At 34.4% G+C, this 17588-nt stretch overlaps 1 protein-coding gene across 4 annotated transcripts in view; it reads right to left on the reverse strand.

Moving 5' to 3' along the window:
* The window catches only part of ZCWPW2 (zinc finger CW-type and PWWP domain containing 2), a 218258-nt gene that overhangs the window by 59066 nt on the left and 141604 nt on the right, over positions 1 to 17588 (reverse strand). For all 4 annotated transcript variants that reach the window (XR_013162874.1, XR_013162875.1, XR_013162876.1 and 1 more), the window contains 2 exons: positions 9114 to 9228; positions 5947 to 5984 (listed from right to left, as the gene is read on the reverse strand). Coding sequence is in view for 1 of the 4 variants with exons in the window: in XM_077129946.1 (XP_076986061.1) it covers positions 5947 to 5984; positions 9114 to 9228 (153 nt within the window). In the remaining 3 variants the exon portion in view is untranslated. The remainder of the gene's footprint in view (positions 1 to 5946; positions 5985 to 9113; positions 9229 to 17588) is intronic.

The following is a 17588-nucleotide window of genomic DNA, read 5'->3' on the forward strand; positions in this document are numbered from 1 at the left end:
TATAACCATAGTACAGTTATCAACTCCCCCCAAATAATATTGAACAATATATTAACCAAACTAAAGACCCAATTCAAATTTCACCAGTTTTTCCACTGACATCCTTTTTCTATTTCAGGATCCAAAGTAGGCTCTCACATTACACTTCTGTTGCCATGCTGCCTTAGTGTCCTTGAATCTAATAGTTCCTCAGCCTTTCCTTGTATATGACCAAATTTTAAATGTTCATACCCTTTATCCCAGCAACTTCACCTCCAGGAATTTTCCTCTTGAAATTTGTGCATAAATGTGCAAAACATATTTATAGGATGTTTATTTTCAGATTCTGAAACAGTGAAATGTTGGAGATGGGACAACAGGGGGAAGAGAATAACTGGAACTTTCTAATTTATACACTTTCGCATTTATTTTTTACTATCATGTAGGGGTTTTTTCACTTTTTTTTTTTTTTTCACATGGGCAGGCACTGGGAATTGAACCCGGGTCTCCAGCATGGCTGGCGAAAGCGCTGCCTGCTGAGCCACTGTGGACTGCCCATTACTATGTGTTTTTATAATAAATTCTATTTTAAAAGACTGCTAATATCTAGAATTGCCCAGGTAAGGCCTAAACAGTCCCATAAGCTAATGATGGGAATAGTAATTCTGTAAATCCCTATCAACCTGTCCAAGATTGATTCAATAAATTAAGCCACTTCAATAAAATGAAATACTATGCAGTCACTTGTGATCTGGTAGATCTTTAACTTAAAAAATACATATACAATATATTATTGTGTAGAAAAAAGTAGCATTTAATACATTCTTTTATGTTAATAAAATATAGGTAGTTATACATACAGGTACATATATTTTATTTAAAAAATTATAACAGGTTTTACATGCATAGAAAAACCTACACAAAACTGCTAATAGTGGATTTCTCTTAGGCCTGAAATCAAAGTTGGGAAAGGATTTAAATCTGTATAATACATAAACGAAAAAAAAAATGACATATTACTCAGTGATTAAAACTATGCAAATAAACACTTAGAATATGGACATATTGTAACTTTCTGGATAATTTTTAAAAATGTTATCCCCCAACTATAATGTTATTATATTACTCTGAAAAAAAATAAATCATGATTTAAATGTCAGGACCTACTTTGAAGGAAAAGAAGGATTTTACTTAATCTTAGCAGTTTAATAGATTCATGATGCTATTATAATGATAAATTTTCTTAAATCCTTCCTTTCTACCTCTTCTGAAGGGGAAACTAGGGAGAAAAGTACCAGCATTTAATAAGCACCTACTATAATATAGTAACTATATACTATTATAATTACTTTGAAAATTAATATATATAACAATCATAGAAGGTAATTTTTATTATCCCCAACTCAGAGATTAATTAAATGGAGCTCAGAGGTGTTAACTTGCCTGAGGTCACATAATTACTAAGTAGCAGAACTGGTTCTTTAAGACAATTCTGTCTCATTCATAAGTTTGTATTCTTTCCACCACACTATGCTGTTTCCTGAATATTTAATATGTTCAAACATCTTTCAGAATCTATAGTAGACACCACCAGTACTCCATCTGTCTTCCTGGTATACTACTGTTTTTATTCTTTATTTCTAGGACTAAATGACTTATATTTACTGTGGATATTAAATCTACTCTGCGTCCTTTGACATTCTGAAAGTACTTATTGAATTGTTACAAATATTTTACAGTTCATGGAATATTAGAGTGGGAAGGGACCTGGAGACAATCTAGATTACTCCTTTTATCAAGTGGGACTCAGAGAGATTAGTGTGATTTATCCAGGGTCTCTTTCATTCAGACTGCTGTCATTTGGGTAGAGGAGGTTAGGCAGATGAATCTGTACTACTAACCTCTCTCTTAACAGGTAGTCACAATACAGCTGAAGAGCTGAAGGAAAGGAATAATGGGAGTGGAAGAGACTTGAATAGAGAGCTCTCATACTTGACCTAGAAGCACTGAGGAAGGACATAGGAATACATCAAAGGGGCAACACTCTTATCTCAGTTCAAAGAGGTAGCAGCAACCAGCACTCCAATTCAGTATAGGCTAGCCCTTAACAGTTTATTCTTCGAGTCCTCTCTTGATTAAATGGAGGCAGAGCAACATGGTGGTTAGTTTGTATCTAACCGCCCCACTTTGGGAATCTATCCTACAGAAATAATAGCACCAGTATTTAAGGGTATGCATATGAGGATGTTAAAGCATTGTTTGCAGTACCAGCAAACCACAACAACAAAAACCTGAAAATACCCACATCTTCATCCAAATAAGACAGATTGACTAAAGCCGACATACATCTGCTATGATATGCTAATCAGAGAGTTAAAAACAAATTTATGTTAGTCTAGGTAGTTAAATTCATAGAGTAACATACATAATAAGTGGAAAAAACATTGTTGCAAAATCAAAAACAAACACAAAATATTTATACATGTACATATTTATGTTTATTTATAAAAATAAATATTTATATAAATAAATTCAGACTGTTAAGATTTGCAACCCAGGATGCAGGTTTGTACAGGCAATTATTTACTTTTCCTCATTCATCTTTGTATTGTATATTTGGCTGTAGTGAACATTCCAATGCCTGTTTTCATTTGTGAACTAGAGATAATAATGACTATCTTATATAACTCTTGCTCTCATTAAGTGAAGTAACATATATGTAGCACCTGGCACTTAGTAGGCACTTAATACAATGCACTATTATTATTATATTCTGTTTTCATGCCAACAGCTTTCTTTTGTCCACCTATACCTTTTATAAAAACATTCCCTTTCCTACCTTGATGTGAAACTTTTAGACCACTAATATACTCCCATATCAATGCTCCCTTTCTTTTTTCTACCATTACATTTCCCCAAGCTTGCCCAGCTAGAATCTGCATTTTCTACCTTTCTCTTGCCCGTGGGTGTGGCCATGTTACTACATTTTGGCTAATGGGATATGAGGAAAGTAACCTGTGCAACTTCAAGGTTTTTCTTTTCAGCTAATAGCTTACACTCCTCTTCTATCTTACTTCTTTCCATGGGTCAGACCGTAGATATGACAATACAATCAACCTTTTCCATATAGATGATGTACCCTAGGTGTTGATAGAAAAATAAGGCAAGGAACTTGGGAATCTGAGTGATTTGGGGGGGCAAGTTCTTCTCCCATCCTGTACTAATGGCCTACCTTTGGACCTGTATAAATGAGAGAAACTTCTTTATTTTGTGTGATTTGCTATAATTTAGAGTTTCTTTGTTACAGCATTATAGCCTATACCTAATGATAACATCTGGCTACATGATAATTTCAAAAAAGTATAACTGTAAAATAAAAAAATATATGAAGTACAATATATTTAAAATAAAATGCATTTCTACATGTATATACTTGGGGAAAACCACACTGTCAAGACATAATCAAGAAGATAAATGCTAATCACCCTTATCATGAATAAATTTGGATATAAGTAAAATAAGCTAACCAGAGGTATTCTATATAGGACTATAGGAAAATGGAACAGTAGAAATAGTGGTGGAAACAAGAATAGAAACCATTGTTAAGTTGACCATAACTGTCAATAAGTGAAGAGGAATATCTAGATGATAATTTGGAGAAAATAATAATATAAGATGTAATAAAGAATTGTAAGGTACACCTCTGGGAACAGTATCAGAGTAAGAATGAAAAACAATAGGGTATCAGAAATAATTTAAGTATGGAATTTTTACAGCATAGATTTCCTATCATTATGCTAAAATATTTACAAATTTAAGGGATAGTAATACTGAGAAATGTTTTTAAACATTTATTTTTAAACATTCAATGAGATTGATGTATTTCATATGTCTCTTACTTTGGTAATATTTGGTTTTAATACCATTAAAAGGCATCTCAAAGCTTCTGTTTTGTAAATGCTTTTCATGGTTTCTACTAACAGCACTTTTATCCCAAAACCTCCAGCTAAATATATATTTGGAAATGTTACAATATGTTAAATAGAGAATAAGTAAAGCAGTCAGTAATTTCAAGAAGAATGTGTTTATTCCATTTCAGCTTCCTTATCTTTAATGAGCCTTATAAATTTCTTGGCTTTTTACCTAATGTATTATAAAATATTTCAGTATTGTTTTGTATTAAATCACTCTACAATTATATTTGTATTTTGTTGAGTCCAGCAGACATTCAAAAGTCATGCCAAAGGTTGGACAGTTCTTGTTATATAACTCTGTTCCATGCATTGCAGGATATCTATTGTCCCCAGCTTTTGCCCAAAATGCATTGTACTCTACCCCCCACCCTCAATTACTTTAACTCAAAACACCACCATATATTTCTAAAATTTTCTCTAGGATAGTATTTTCAAGCTATCTGTGGTCCTGGAGCAGTTCCCCCACCCCCCAAAAAAAAAAATGCCCAGAGAGATATTTTGATCAAATAATAATAGTAATAATAAATAAGTTCCCCCAAAAAAGTTGAAATTAAAAAAAAAGACATAGAAAACATAAGCTCTATTTTATTATTAGACTCAGATTACTTTGTCAAATTACTATAGAAGTTCCTAATGTTCACAGAAAAGCTCTGATCTAGTCCATGGACAACTTTGAATGACACTGCCTTAAATACTGTCATAGTTGAGAACCACTGATAAGACTAAAGCACACCCTGCTTATCTGTCAGTCTGTCTATCTATCTATCTATATCTACCTACACACACACACTCTCTCTCTCTCCGTATATATACATGTAAATGTTAGTTATATCTTTATCATTTTTTATACTAAATATTCTTCCACAGAGACTGAAATAAACAATTCCCTCCACATTAACAGCCCTGCACTACCTCACATATTTCTGTCTAAATCTCTAAGCCGACATACAAATTCTAATGCTTTTCTTTTATAAAGGGCAATCTTGTCTTCTATGATATTGAATTCTTCCCTGTAAAGAGTATCAACATTGTTTAGCCAGAGAAAATCCAATTCTTTTTTCAAAAGCCAAAAAGCAAAAGGACAAAATATCATTTTAAAGTCTCATAAAATTATACATATTCAGAATACAAAAAGGATACTCACCCCATTGACTAATCATCTATAAGTCCATCCCAACATCCTTTTCTGTTCCCCTGGGTTACACTCGACCTTTCCTGACTCTACCCTACTCCATTCCCACCACTCAAACACAGGAAGTCCTCATGACAGGCCTTCCTTTAATCACAAATATTTTTCTTGTAACTACCCAATGTATAATATGTCTAGGAGGATTTGTTTTAAGCAACAACTTTTTCTTTCTCTCAGAGGTGTCCTGTCAGAATACTGTCATTTGAGGAGAATCTCAAGATTCATCCTTTACCAGTCATAGTTTTGACAGCAAGCAGAGTTAAATATCCTTCTGCATGTACTACCCAGAATAAGGTGTTAAAACATTTAAATTATTTTAAAATATTATTGAGTTTGTAAGTTTTCATTTAAAAAGTTTCTAATTTCAGAAAATTAATTCAAATGGCTGATGTTATTCTCTACTTAAGTTTAAGGCAAAGTATGTTTTAAGCTGTAGATTTAATTATTTAAATTTTCCATGAGTTTTTTTGTATACAGTACAGTAATATAGTATATAAGACAATAAAAAGTTTTACCAAATCACAGTATGTATGAGATAGATAATTTAAATCAAAGCAATTCTTTAACATAATTTTCTACTGTTCTATTTTCTGATACTCTTATACCACTTATAAAAGTAACCATAAATATTAATTTTCTAAGATAAAAATAAGAAAGGAAATGTATATTCATATAACATTTAGAACAAAAAATTGATTATGCATCATTTTCCTTTTAAATATTAATTTAATTTTCTTTAAAATATACTTTCAATCAAATGGAATCTGAAGGTTGTGTACATTATATAATAAAACATAATCTTACCCTTTTCTTGGCCACCACAGCATCTGCTTTGGTTTTATCTGTAAGATAACAAAATCAGGTTGCTTGGGCAAAATTAAGAGTGTCTATGTTCCTGTTCTAATAAATTAAAAAATTACACAATCAGAATTTTCTACTTTCTCATACTGTGTCATATTTTGGTTTTAGTGATTCCTTTGATAAAAACGTTAATAAGCTCAGTTTTCCAGAGTAGAGTAGATTGGAGTAATCTTACAGTAATGATATCATGGATTTGCATACTTATTTGACAAACCTCTCCTTTAAATTTGATTCATGGTTAGATGTCCTCAAGCTAGCTGGCAGCATATCTGATTTCTAGGTCCCGTTAGCTTGTGTGCTCTGGAGTGTGTAACAATTGGAAATAAACGTTAGCCATCTCTACATGCACATTTACCACATGCCAGATATAGGATAAAGACTTTATAAGGACAACATTTTAGTTAATCTTCATGATAACCTTGCTAGGTATGGTTTTCATTTCCACTTTATAGATGAGGAAGTTGAAGCTAAGTTAAACACCCTGCATGAGGTCATGCAACTGGGCCAGACACATCTGACTACAAGCCCCTAATCTTTCCAGAATGTCCTCTGCCTCCATTTGGGTGTGCTGAGCTGCAGCAGTGCTTGATAGAAAGACACATCCTGAATGAGGAGTATCAGTACATTTTCTTTCTACTGCTCCTAGAATTAAAATAATTAATAAATGATGTTATATAGAAAATTATTCCAAGTTATTAATTTGAGATGTGCAAAAAATATATGCACATCCATCTATGTATTATGTAAAAATCACTGGCATAAACATAGAAACCCAGGGAACCAAATATTTGTATTTATACCTACCACTGGCTAGCCATGGACTCCTTGCATCCCCCTAGACAATTTCCTTCTATCATGCCTACAGCTCTGTGCTTGAGATGGATGATTCCTCCCCTGGCACACTTTTTCTCCTCTCCCCACTCCTACTGCCCATGAATGTTTAAATTCCATTCACCATCACAGATGATTCCTCCAACTGGGAGAAATCTCCACCTATTTTGTACATTCATAGTTACCTTAGGATACAGACCTTTCTTCCTTTTATTGAGGTTACCTCTGCATATATCTAAGTATTCTGTTAGATTAGATTTCGAAATTTGTTTCGAATGATCAGGTCTAATTTGATCAGGTCTAATATGATCAGGTCTATATGCTCACAATGAAAAAGTTACATCAAATATTATAGTTTGTCAGTTTCTGCAGGGAAGGAAGAATATAGGCCAAAATATCAATAGTAATTATTTCTAGGTTGGAAGAAGAAATTTTGGATAAAGAAATCCTCAAAACTGTTGGAATAAAATTAATGGGATGCCTCTAAGTTACTCACCATTTGTGAAACATCTGAATTATGGCTAATCATCTCTAAAATATACTTTTAAATACACTAAGGAGCTGAATACTCTACCAGAATACACTTTAGAATCAAGACATACTCAAGAATTAAGTTGCCTATTTTGGAGACAGCAAAGAGTGAGCATGAAGTGAGTAAGACTATCATGGCAAAGATTGAACTTCCTATAAGTTTGTTCTTGCCCCTCAATTTTGGCTACTCCAGGAATAAATTTAAGTCTTTATGCATAAGGCTCTCAAGAATCAGTCTGCATACATCAAATTCTTCATGTAAAATTCATCAGAACTTCAAGAAGAAAATGGTCTATTTCTGCAAACCAATCAGAAATAACCCCTCTCCAAAGGCTCTGGACAGACAAGAATGTCAAAGGACCCAGATACGAATGCTCTAGCACATGTAACAAGAGCAAAAGACATAATTTCATAATTTATTGAAAGAGGGGGTCTACTGCTAGCTAGTGTGAAACAGATGCAATATAACTTTAAAAACCTATATTATTTCAGAGTATTAATGTTTTTAAAAAAGATAAATATTTAAAAGTTTACTGTGGTTAAACAAGAGGGCTATATAACCCATGAAAGGAACAAAGTGGTATCTGTGCCAGTTGAGTAAGTTCAACCTTTATTGCTAATAAACAGAAACATTATATTTTCAGTACAAGGAATAAGATGACATTTGTGGTAATAAATACATTTCCTCCTGGACTCAGAGTAAACCAGAGTAGTGTGCTTGTAATTCTTTTACCACCCTTTTCAAACTTACTTATTTGCTTTAAAACCTAAACTTATGCGGCCGGGTGAGTACTTAAACTTTTTTCTCAAAAAAAAACAAACGTGTTTCCACTTATAAATTTTTTTAATATATTAAACTTTTCCAGAGGAGAAAAACATATCACTATAATTTTAAAATACAGTCAGTTTTACCAAAGGCCAGTCCCTCTGAAAAAATGATCTACTTTAGAACTTAAAATGATGAAGTAAAAAAGGGGCCTTATAAGATATACAATTATATCTTATATCTTATAATTACTTATGTTCACTAAGTAAATATGTTTTAAACATTTAAGTTTATTAAAAGTTGTCATTTTATGTAATAATCATATTCTTTTTAGGGTTAAAAATGTCATACCTACTATCATCCCTAAGATGAATTCACTTAAAAACAATCAGTAAACCATAATATTTACAATTAAAGCATACTTTCTTTGAAAATGATCTGAAAGATATTTTTTCATCTGTCTAATTAAAAAGAAACAAGTTGAAGCTTATCATTATGCTTGCTTTGAATCTAACGAAAAACAAAATATTATTAAAATACTTTGAATGGTACAGCATAACTAAGTGAATACTTCGTACAATTATTATATTTTAAAGCCATGGTTTCTAACTTTGAAATATCTTCTTTCAAAATACATAGGAGAACCTATACAGATAATCTAGATAAGAGTAAAGAAGATGACAGAAATGCTAATAAGAGCTCCTGCATTAAAACATACACACACATATCACAACCTAAAGGCAAAGAAAACAAACAAACAAAACCCCTGCGTTTAAATAGAATATATTTTTGGTCATTGAAAATAGTTTCAAAGGATACATAAATACTAATCCATACAAAATGAGTTTTCAGTGGACAATGATATATCTCCCCATGAAGAGAAAGTGAGATTTTTTTTTTAAACGTGTGACCATATTCTGGAAAGCATGCATCTGAATCAATCCTTATTTTGGAGTGGAAAAATAGTTAAAAACTCATATACCCTGTTTTGATAGGCAGCACATCTCCAGTCTTTGCTCATGTGAATATCCATAGAGTAGGCATGCTTCTTGTAATGCACTTTTATACCACTTCTTCTTGTTCTTACAGTTTTCTGGCTATAGAAACACACACACACACAGAATAAGATTCATTTTTAAAAATCTTCATAGGTCAAAATACATACAGCATAAAATTTCCCAAATGTTCTATATAATTTTATTTCTAAAACCACTATATTTTACCATTTTAAATACAGCAAAGTTTGTGGGAATTTTGCATGTTAATAACCAAAAGGGTCATAGTCTTGATTCAGTAAAACAATACTATAATATGACTCATCTCATACTTAGAAAATTATAAAAATCTAAGATCCCTAATGTAATAAACAAAGCAGGTATTACTATCAATACATTTTCTTAGAATAACACTGATTCCCTTTTAAGTGATATAGCAATAATACTGAAGTGATAGAAATTGAAAAGCAAATTTCTTTTTTTAAGAAAATTAATTCCATTTGCATCTAGTTTTGGTCTTATGGCAGATATTGATGTATTCATGGAAGTTACTTAAATTTTATGTGCTACACTTTCCTCATCTGTATCTGGTGGATAATAAGAGTACATATGTCATAGGATTTCATAAGTGTTCAATAAAATAAGAAATGATAGTTTTCTAGAATAGTAAGCACTCAGTGAGTTATTATTCTATTTGGGAATATCAGTTTTTCTAAATGGTTATTTAGTTTTAATACATGTACTTTTTAAAAAAAGAAACAGAGCAAAAGAATCTCTAAGTTAAAAACAGCTAAAAGATTATCTAGTCCAACAATTTCTGCAGTGTTATTTAAGGGCTTTACAAAAAAAGATTTTTTTAACATTTTAAAATGCTACAATTTATAAAATCCTGTCATTTCTTTCTTAAAAACTTTGCATTCAAAAAGAATACAAGGGGTGGTGTGATGGTGGCTCGGTGACAGAATTCTTGCCTGTGATGCTAGAGACCCGGGTTCATTTCCTGGTGCCTGCTCATGTTAAAAAAAAAAAAAAAAAAAATAGAATACAAGTGTTTATCCTATTAAGCCATATTTACCACTTGTGTATAAAGATTCATATTATAATCTTTGATATATAAGATAACTCAACCTTTATACAGAAATGTAAATCTATATAACACACATTCAACCCATTAGACAATGAAACTATATATTTAAAGCTCTCCTCAAAATGTCACCTTATCTTTGAACCCCCAAATTAGTATCTATCATTTGCTCCCATTACACTTCATACTCTTATTTCATCATTTGCCACTTTCTCACTTGCATTATAGTTATTTGTGTCCATGACTATCTCCACCCATAAAATTAAAGGTCCATGAACACACAGGCAATAAATAACATTTCATCTTTGTATCCTCCACAGTATTTCCTTGCCTAACTTAGTTCACTGTACAATATATAAGCATTCAGTAAGTGGTTATTAAATTGCATTGGTCCTGAACACTAATTAATTTGGTGGAAAAGCAGTGAAGCAATATAATCAAATAAAAACTACTGTTGTACACAGAATCTATACATTTTATTCATTAATTAAGTTATTTCATGGGAAAAAAAGAGAAGAGACAGATACAATTCAATAAACACTGGAAAACGCAAATTATTTTAAGAATATCTAAGCTAGTCTTTGCAGATTTAAGACATTTCTGCAACTCAAATGTTATTGTAAGTAAGTAATTATATGTAGTGAAAAAATCTCATGCAGGCTGATATATCACTAAATAATTGATATTAAGGACATTTCTTGAGAAAAATGAATTTGGCATAGCTAAAATAAACTTTGGTGAGTTGGGAAACTGAAAAGGTTTGTTTAAAACTAGTGTCTGGGAATCTTTAAGAACTATCCATAAGTATATGCCACCTAGTGGTAATACAATTAAATACCTTCTAAGAAACTCATAAATTCCAGAATTAGACTCAGCCATGCATTATTTTTAAAGCAATGTTATTGAGATATATTCACATACCATATAATCATCAAAAGTATATAATTAATGGTTCACAGTATCATTATTTAGTTGTACATTCATCATCACATCCAATATTATTGAATATTTTCATTACTCAAAAACAGTAAAATAAGAACAAAAATAAAAGTAAAAAAGAACACTCAAAACCTCCTATATTCCCTATACTTCCCCTATTATTTACTTATTTTTTTTTTGTTTTTATTTCCTTACTCATCTGCCCATACACTGGATAGAGGGAGTGCCAGTCATAAGGTTTTCACAATCACAGTCACACCATAAAAGCTACATAGTTATACAATCATCTTTTTAAGAATCAAGGCTACCACTCCTGGGAAGGTGGTCGACTAGAGCAGCTTGAGATTAGCCCTATTCCACGGAAAAGTTAGAGAAGGGACAGGAGGGCAGCTGAGGCAGCAATTTGGGAGTGTGGCTGACCCGGGAGAGCCTTCTGCACCACACGTGGCAGCCCTGTTGCAGAGACCAAGGAACTGAGAGGCAGAAAGCTGGAGTCTGGTGTGGAGGTGCAGAGCGGTAGAGCCTGCGGGAGTGCATAGACAGGTAGGTACACAGGACTAGGAAGTAAACCAGGCCGAGGTCCTTGGACGGGCTACCCTCACCAGTGCAGCCCCGTGACCGGCAACTCACCCCATACCCCACACACCCGAACCCCCTCACCCGCTCCCATTCCCCATGCTCCAGGTGCCCCCACCCCACCAGCCCCCAGTGCACATACCTGCCCCCCCACACACACAAGTGCAGGCCAACCTATCTCTCCTGTACCCCTCCCAAGCACTACCTCCCCCTCCCTGTTCCCTACAGGCTGTTAGTAGCACATAACGGTTGCAGGCACTAAATACCTAAGCTACCCCCATCCCCCGCCCATAGTGTCGCACAGCCTCACCCTGCCCTCCCTGAGCTCAGCGCATCCATTTATGGCACTCCCAGGCCTATACATGCCCACGGCCCCCAATTACCTCACTCAGCTCTGGGAACTGCGCTTTACAGCGGTCCTAGAACTGCACATGCACACAGCCCTCAGCCTGAGAAAGTGGCGACCTTCACAGCCGGGTCATATCTGCCCCCAATCTACTAAGGTGTAACACAAACCTGTGCCACAGCTCTACGCATGTGCACAAAGGGCCCCATGCCTTAGACCAGAGCACACCAGGATGACATCCCCCAGACAGGTGCACCCATACAGCTACATCCTCCTTGGTCATTGGGCACCTATGTTCACAAGCACCAGCATAACATCTCTAGCCTGCACCCATACCTGCACTGAAACAAATTACCATACTGAGTGCTCCAGCCCATGTCCTGCTCCCTGCTGTACAAACATCTCACAAACACAAGGCCTTAGATTGCTGAAAGAAATCAACTCCCAAAGTAAATCAATCAGGATATCTATAAGTGATGAAGACAGCAGAAGATCACTAGGCATATCACAATGCAGAGAGATATAGCCCTGTCTAATAACCAAATTAAAACACCTGAGGAGAAACAGATGTTGGAACAACAAATCAAAGATGTTCATACAACTCTACTTAATAAAATAAGCAGGATAGCAAATGACATAAAAGAGATCAAGAGGAGCACAAAGAGGAATTTGAAAGAATAGAAAAATAGCAGAAATCATGAAGATTAACGACTCTGTTGACCAAATAAAAAGCATACTAGAGGCACACAACACCAGATTTGAAGAGACAGAAGATAGATTAGGTGATATAGAGGACAGGATAACTGACTTCGAAGACTCAAAACTCAAAAGGCAAAAAAGATGGAAAAAATTCAATGGGAACTCAGGGAAATGATAGACAAATCAAAGCATGCAAATATAAGGATCATTGGTGTCCCAGAAGGAGAAGAGAGGAATAAAGGGCTAGGAAGAGTAGTTGAGGATATAATGAGGGAAAACTTCTCAACCCTCCTAAAGGACATAAATACACAAGTCAAAGAAACTCAAAGAACTCCAAACAGAATAAATCCAAATAGGCCTTCTGCAAGGCACATATTTAAGTCTGTCCAATGCTGAAGAGAAGCAGAAAGTCCTGAAACTGGCAAGAGAAAAGCAATCTACTACCTACAAGAGAAATCAAATAAGACTGAGTTCAGACAACTCAACTAGCACCCTGGAGGCAAGAAGGCAGTGGTATGATATATTCAAGGTCCTGAAAGAGAAAGTCTTCCAGCCAGGAATTCTGTGCCCAGCCAAATTATCCTTTAAAATTGAGGGAAAGATTAAAGCTTTCACAGACAAAGAAGTCCTGAAAGAATTTTTCAACAAGAGACCAGCCCTAAAAGAAATACTAAAAGGAGTTCTGCCAGCTGAAAAAAAAAAGACAGGAGAGGGAGGTCTGGAGGAAGGCACAGAATTGAAAAGTACCACTAAGGGTAATTTAAAGAATACAAGGAGAAAGACGGAAAAGAAAATATAGATCTGACAAATAAAATAAAAAAGAAAAGATGGTGGATTCAAGACCTTTTCAGAAATAACGTTGAATGTTAATAGACTAAACTTACCAATTAAAAGATACAGATGGCAGAATGGATTGAGAAACATAATCCAGCTATATACTACTCACAAGAAATTTATCTTAAACACAAGGAGACAAATAGATTGAAAGTGCAAAGATGTTCCAAGCAAGTTGTAAACAAAAGAAAGCAGGAATAGCTATACTAATATCAGGCAAAATAGACTTTAAATGTAAAGACATAATAAAAGACAAAGAAGCACACTATATACTATTTAAAGGGTCAATTCACCAAGAAGATACAACAATCATACATGTTTATGCGCCCAATCAAGGAGCTCCAAAGTACATGAGACAGACGTTGGCAAAACTGAAGGGAGCAATAGATGTTTCAACAATAATAATAGAAGACTTCAATACATCACTCTCCTCTATAGATAGAACAACCAGACAGAAGATCAACAAGGAAATAGAGCAGTTAAATAACTTGATACATAAATTCGACCTAACAGACATATATAGATAATTGCACCCCAAAGCACAAGGTTATACATTCTTCTCTAGTGCTCATGAAACATTCTCCAGGATGGATCATATGCTGGGGCACAAAACAGGACTTTATAAATTTAAAAACACTGAAATTATTCAAAGCACTTTCTCTGATCACAGTGGGATGAAGCTGGATTTCAATACCCACCAAAGAATGAGAACATTCACAAATATATGGAGATTAAATAACACATTCTTGAACAACCAGTGGGTCAAAGAAGAAATTGCTAGAGAAATCAGCAGCTATCTGGAGACGAATGAAAATGAGATTGCAACTTACCAGAACTTATGGGATGTGGCAAAGGCCGTGCTGAGAGGGAAATTTATTGCCTTAAATGCTTATATTAAAAAACAAGAAAGAGCAAAAATCGAGGACTTAACAGCACCAATCACAAGTAAAGAGATTCAATCAGTCATCAAAAATCTTCCTACAAAGAAAAGCCCATGGCCAGGGGAATTTTATCAAACATTCCAGAAAGAACTAACACCAATCCTCTTCAAACTTTTCCAAAAAAAAAAAAAAATTGAGGAAAAGGAATTCTACCCAACTCATTTTCTGCAACTAATATCATTTTAATATCAAAACTGGGTAAAGGTGCTTTATGCAGCTAATATCATTTCAATACCAAAACCGGGTAAAAGTGCTATAAGAAAGGAAAACTACAGGCCAATCTCCCTAATGAACACAGATGCAAAAATTCTCAATAAAATAATAGCAAATTGAATACAACAACATGTTATAAGAATTATATACCATGACCAAGTGGGGTTTATGCCAGGAATGCAAGGATGGTTCAACATAAGAAAATCAATTAATGTAACAACACACATTAACAAATAAGAAGGGAAAAATCACATGATCACTTCCATTGATCCTGAAAAAGCATTTGACAAAATTCAGCATCTTTTTCTGATAAAAACACATCAAATGATAGTAATCAAAGGTAGTTACCTCAATATGATAAAGGGCATAAATGAAAAACCGACAGCCAGCATCATACTCAATGCAGAGACTGAAAACTTTCCCTAAGATCAGGTACAAGACAAGGATGCCCACTGTCACCACTATTATTCAACACTGTACTAGAAGTACTAGCTGGAGTATTCAGGGAGGAAAAAGAAATAAAAAGCATCCAAATTGGGAAAGAAGAAGTGAAACTCTCGTTACTTGCAGATGATATGATACTTGGAAGATCCTGAGAAATCTACAGCAAGGTTACTTGAGCTAATAAACAAATTCAGCAAGGTGGCAGGATGTAAAATTAATGTGCAAAAATTAGTAACATTTCTATACACAGAAATGACTTAGCTGAGGAGTCAGCTAAGGAAAAAAATTACATTCAAAATAGCAACTAAAATAATCAAGTACTTAGAATGAACTTAAATAGGGATGTAAAGGACTTTACACAGAAAACTACATAACATTGCTAAAATCAATCAAAGGAGATCTAAATAGGTGGAAAGACATTCCCTGTTCATAGATAGGAAGGCTACATATAGTAAAGATGTCAATTCTCCCCAAATTGATCTACAGATTCAGCATAGTACCAATCAAAATTTCAACAACCTACTTTGAAGATCTGGAAAAGCTAACTACCAAGTTCATCTGAAATGGAAAGAGACCTTGAATAGCTAAAAGCATCCTAAAAAAGAAGAACAAAGTGGGAGAATTAACACTCCCTGACTTTTCAACCTATTATAAAGCCACAGTGGTCAAAACAGCATGGTACTGGCACAAAGACAGAAGCATTGACCAATGGAATTGAATTAAGAGTGTAGAAACAGAACACCAAATCTTTGGCCAACTGATTTTTGACAAGGCCCCTAAATCCTCTTAACTGGGACAAAATAGTCTTTTCAAGTATTGGGCATGGAAGAACTGAATATCAATATCCAAGAGAATGAAAGAGGACCCATATCTTACACCCTACACAAAAATTAATTCAAAGTGGATCAAACAGCGAAATATCAGAACTAGCATCATAAAGTTTCTAGAAGAAAATGGGAAAATGTAGGGAAACATCTTCAAGACCTTATAATAGGAGGTAGTTTCCGAAACTTTACACCCAAAGTACAAGCAACAAATAAAAAAATAGTTAAATGGGAACCCCTCAAAATCAAATGCTTCTGCACGCCAAAAGACTTTGTCAAAAAGGTGAAGTGGCAGCCAACTCAATGGGAAAAAATATTTGGAAATCACATATCAGACAAAGATTTGATTTCCTGTATATACAAAGAAATCATACAACTCATCAACAAAAGAACAAACAGTCCAATTATAAAATGGGCTAAAAATATGAATAGGCATTTTCCTGAAGAGCAAATAATGGTGGCTCAAAAGCACATGAAGAGATGCTCATTATCACTGGCTATAAGGGCAATGCAGATCAAGACTACAATGAGATACCACCTCACATCTATAAGAATGGTTGCATTAAACAATCAGGAAACTATAAATGTTGGAGAGGATATGGAGAAACTGGGATACTTATGCACTGCTGGTGGTAATGTATGATGGTGCAGCCACTATGGAATACTGTTTGGTGGTTCCTTAGAAAACCAAATATCAAACTGCCCTATGATCCAGCAATAGCACTACTTGGTATATACCCATAAGATCTGAAAACAACAACACAAGCAGACATTTGCATATCAATGTTCATAGTAGCATTATTCACAATCACCAAAAGATGGAAACAAACCAAATGCCCAACAGATGAGTGGATCAACAAAATGTGGTATATACATAGGATGGAATATTATGCATCAGTAAGACAAAATGACATCCTGAAGCACATGACAAGATGGATGAGCCTTGAGGACATAATGCTGAATGAAATTAGCCACACACAAAAGGATAAACACTGTATGATTCCACTTTTATGACCAGTGTAAAGGTATAATCAGAGGCTTATAATACAGAATATAGGAGACTTAGAGATACATAGAAACTAGAGATGGGTGAACTGTTAGCTAATGAGGTTGAACTCCAATGTAAGGGAATAGACAGGAGTGAAGGTGATTCTCTAGTGGGTCTAGAAGTAATATTACCATATTGAAGATGAACAAGATTGAAAGAGGTTGCATAAACCTAGGTGTCCTACTGACTTACTCTAGAAATATGAATGTGTTCTTGTACGAATTACTTCAAAGATAAGATTCTTGTATAAAGAGTGTTTAAGTCCAGGGTTCGGGGGGAAACTGCTATTGCATGCTTGCCGCGTCCTCTTTTTCCTCCCCGGTTTAACATGGTTCCCTGGAAGGAAGGGCGGTGGCAAGGCCTTCAACGCCCCAAAAGAGGATGAGGCATAAGATGGTGTAATAGAAAAATACTGGGATTAACGACACTAATTGTGTGTTTCTTGTTGCTGGTTGTACTCCAAGCATTATATCAAAACGAATCAGAAAGCAAAAGAATTGGAAAAAATGATACA

The sequence above is a fragment of the Tamandua tetradactyla genome, chromosome 15 (assembly GCF_023851605.1).
Source record: "Tamandua tetradactyla isolate mTamTet1 chromosome 15, mTamTet1.pri, whole genome shotgun sequence".
In the NCBI taxonomy this organism is placed as follows: Eukaryota; Metazoa; Chordata; class Mammalia; order Pilosa; family Myrmecophagidae; genus Tamandua; species Tamandua tetradactyla.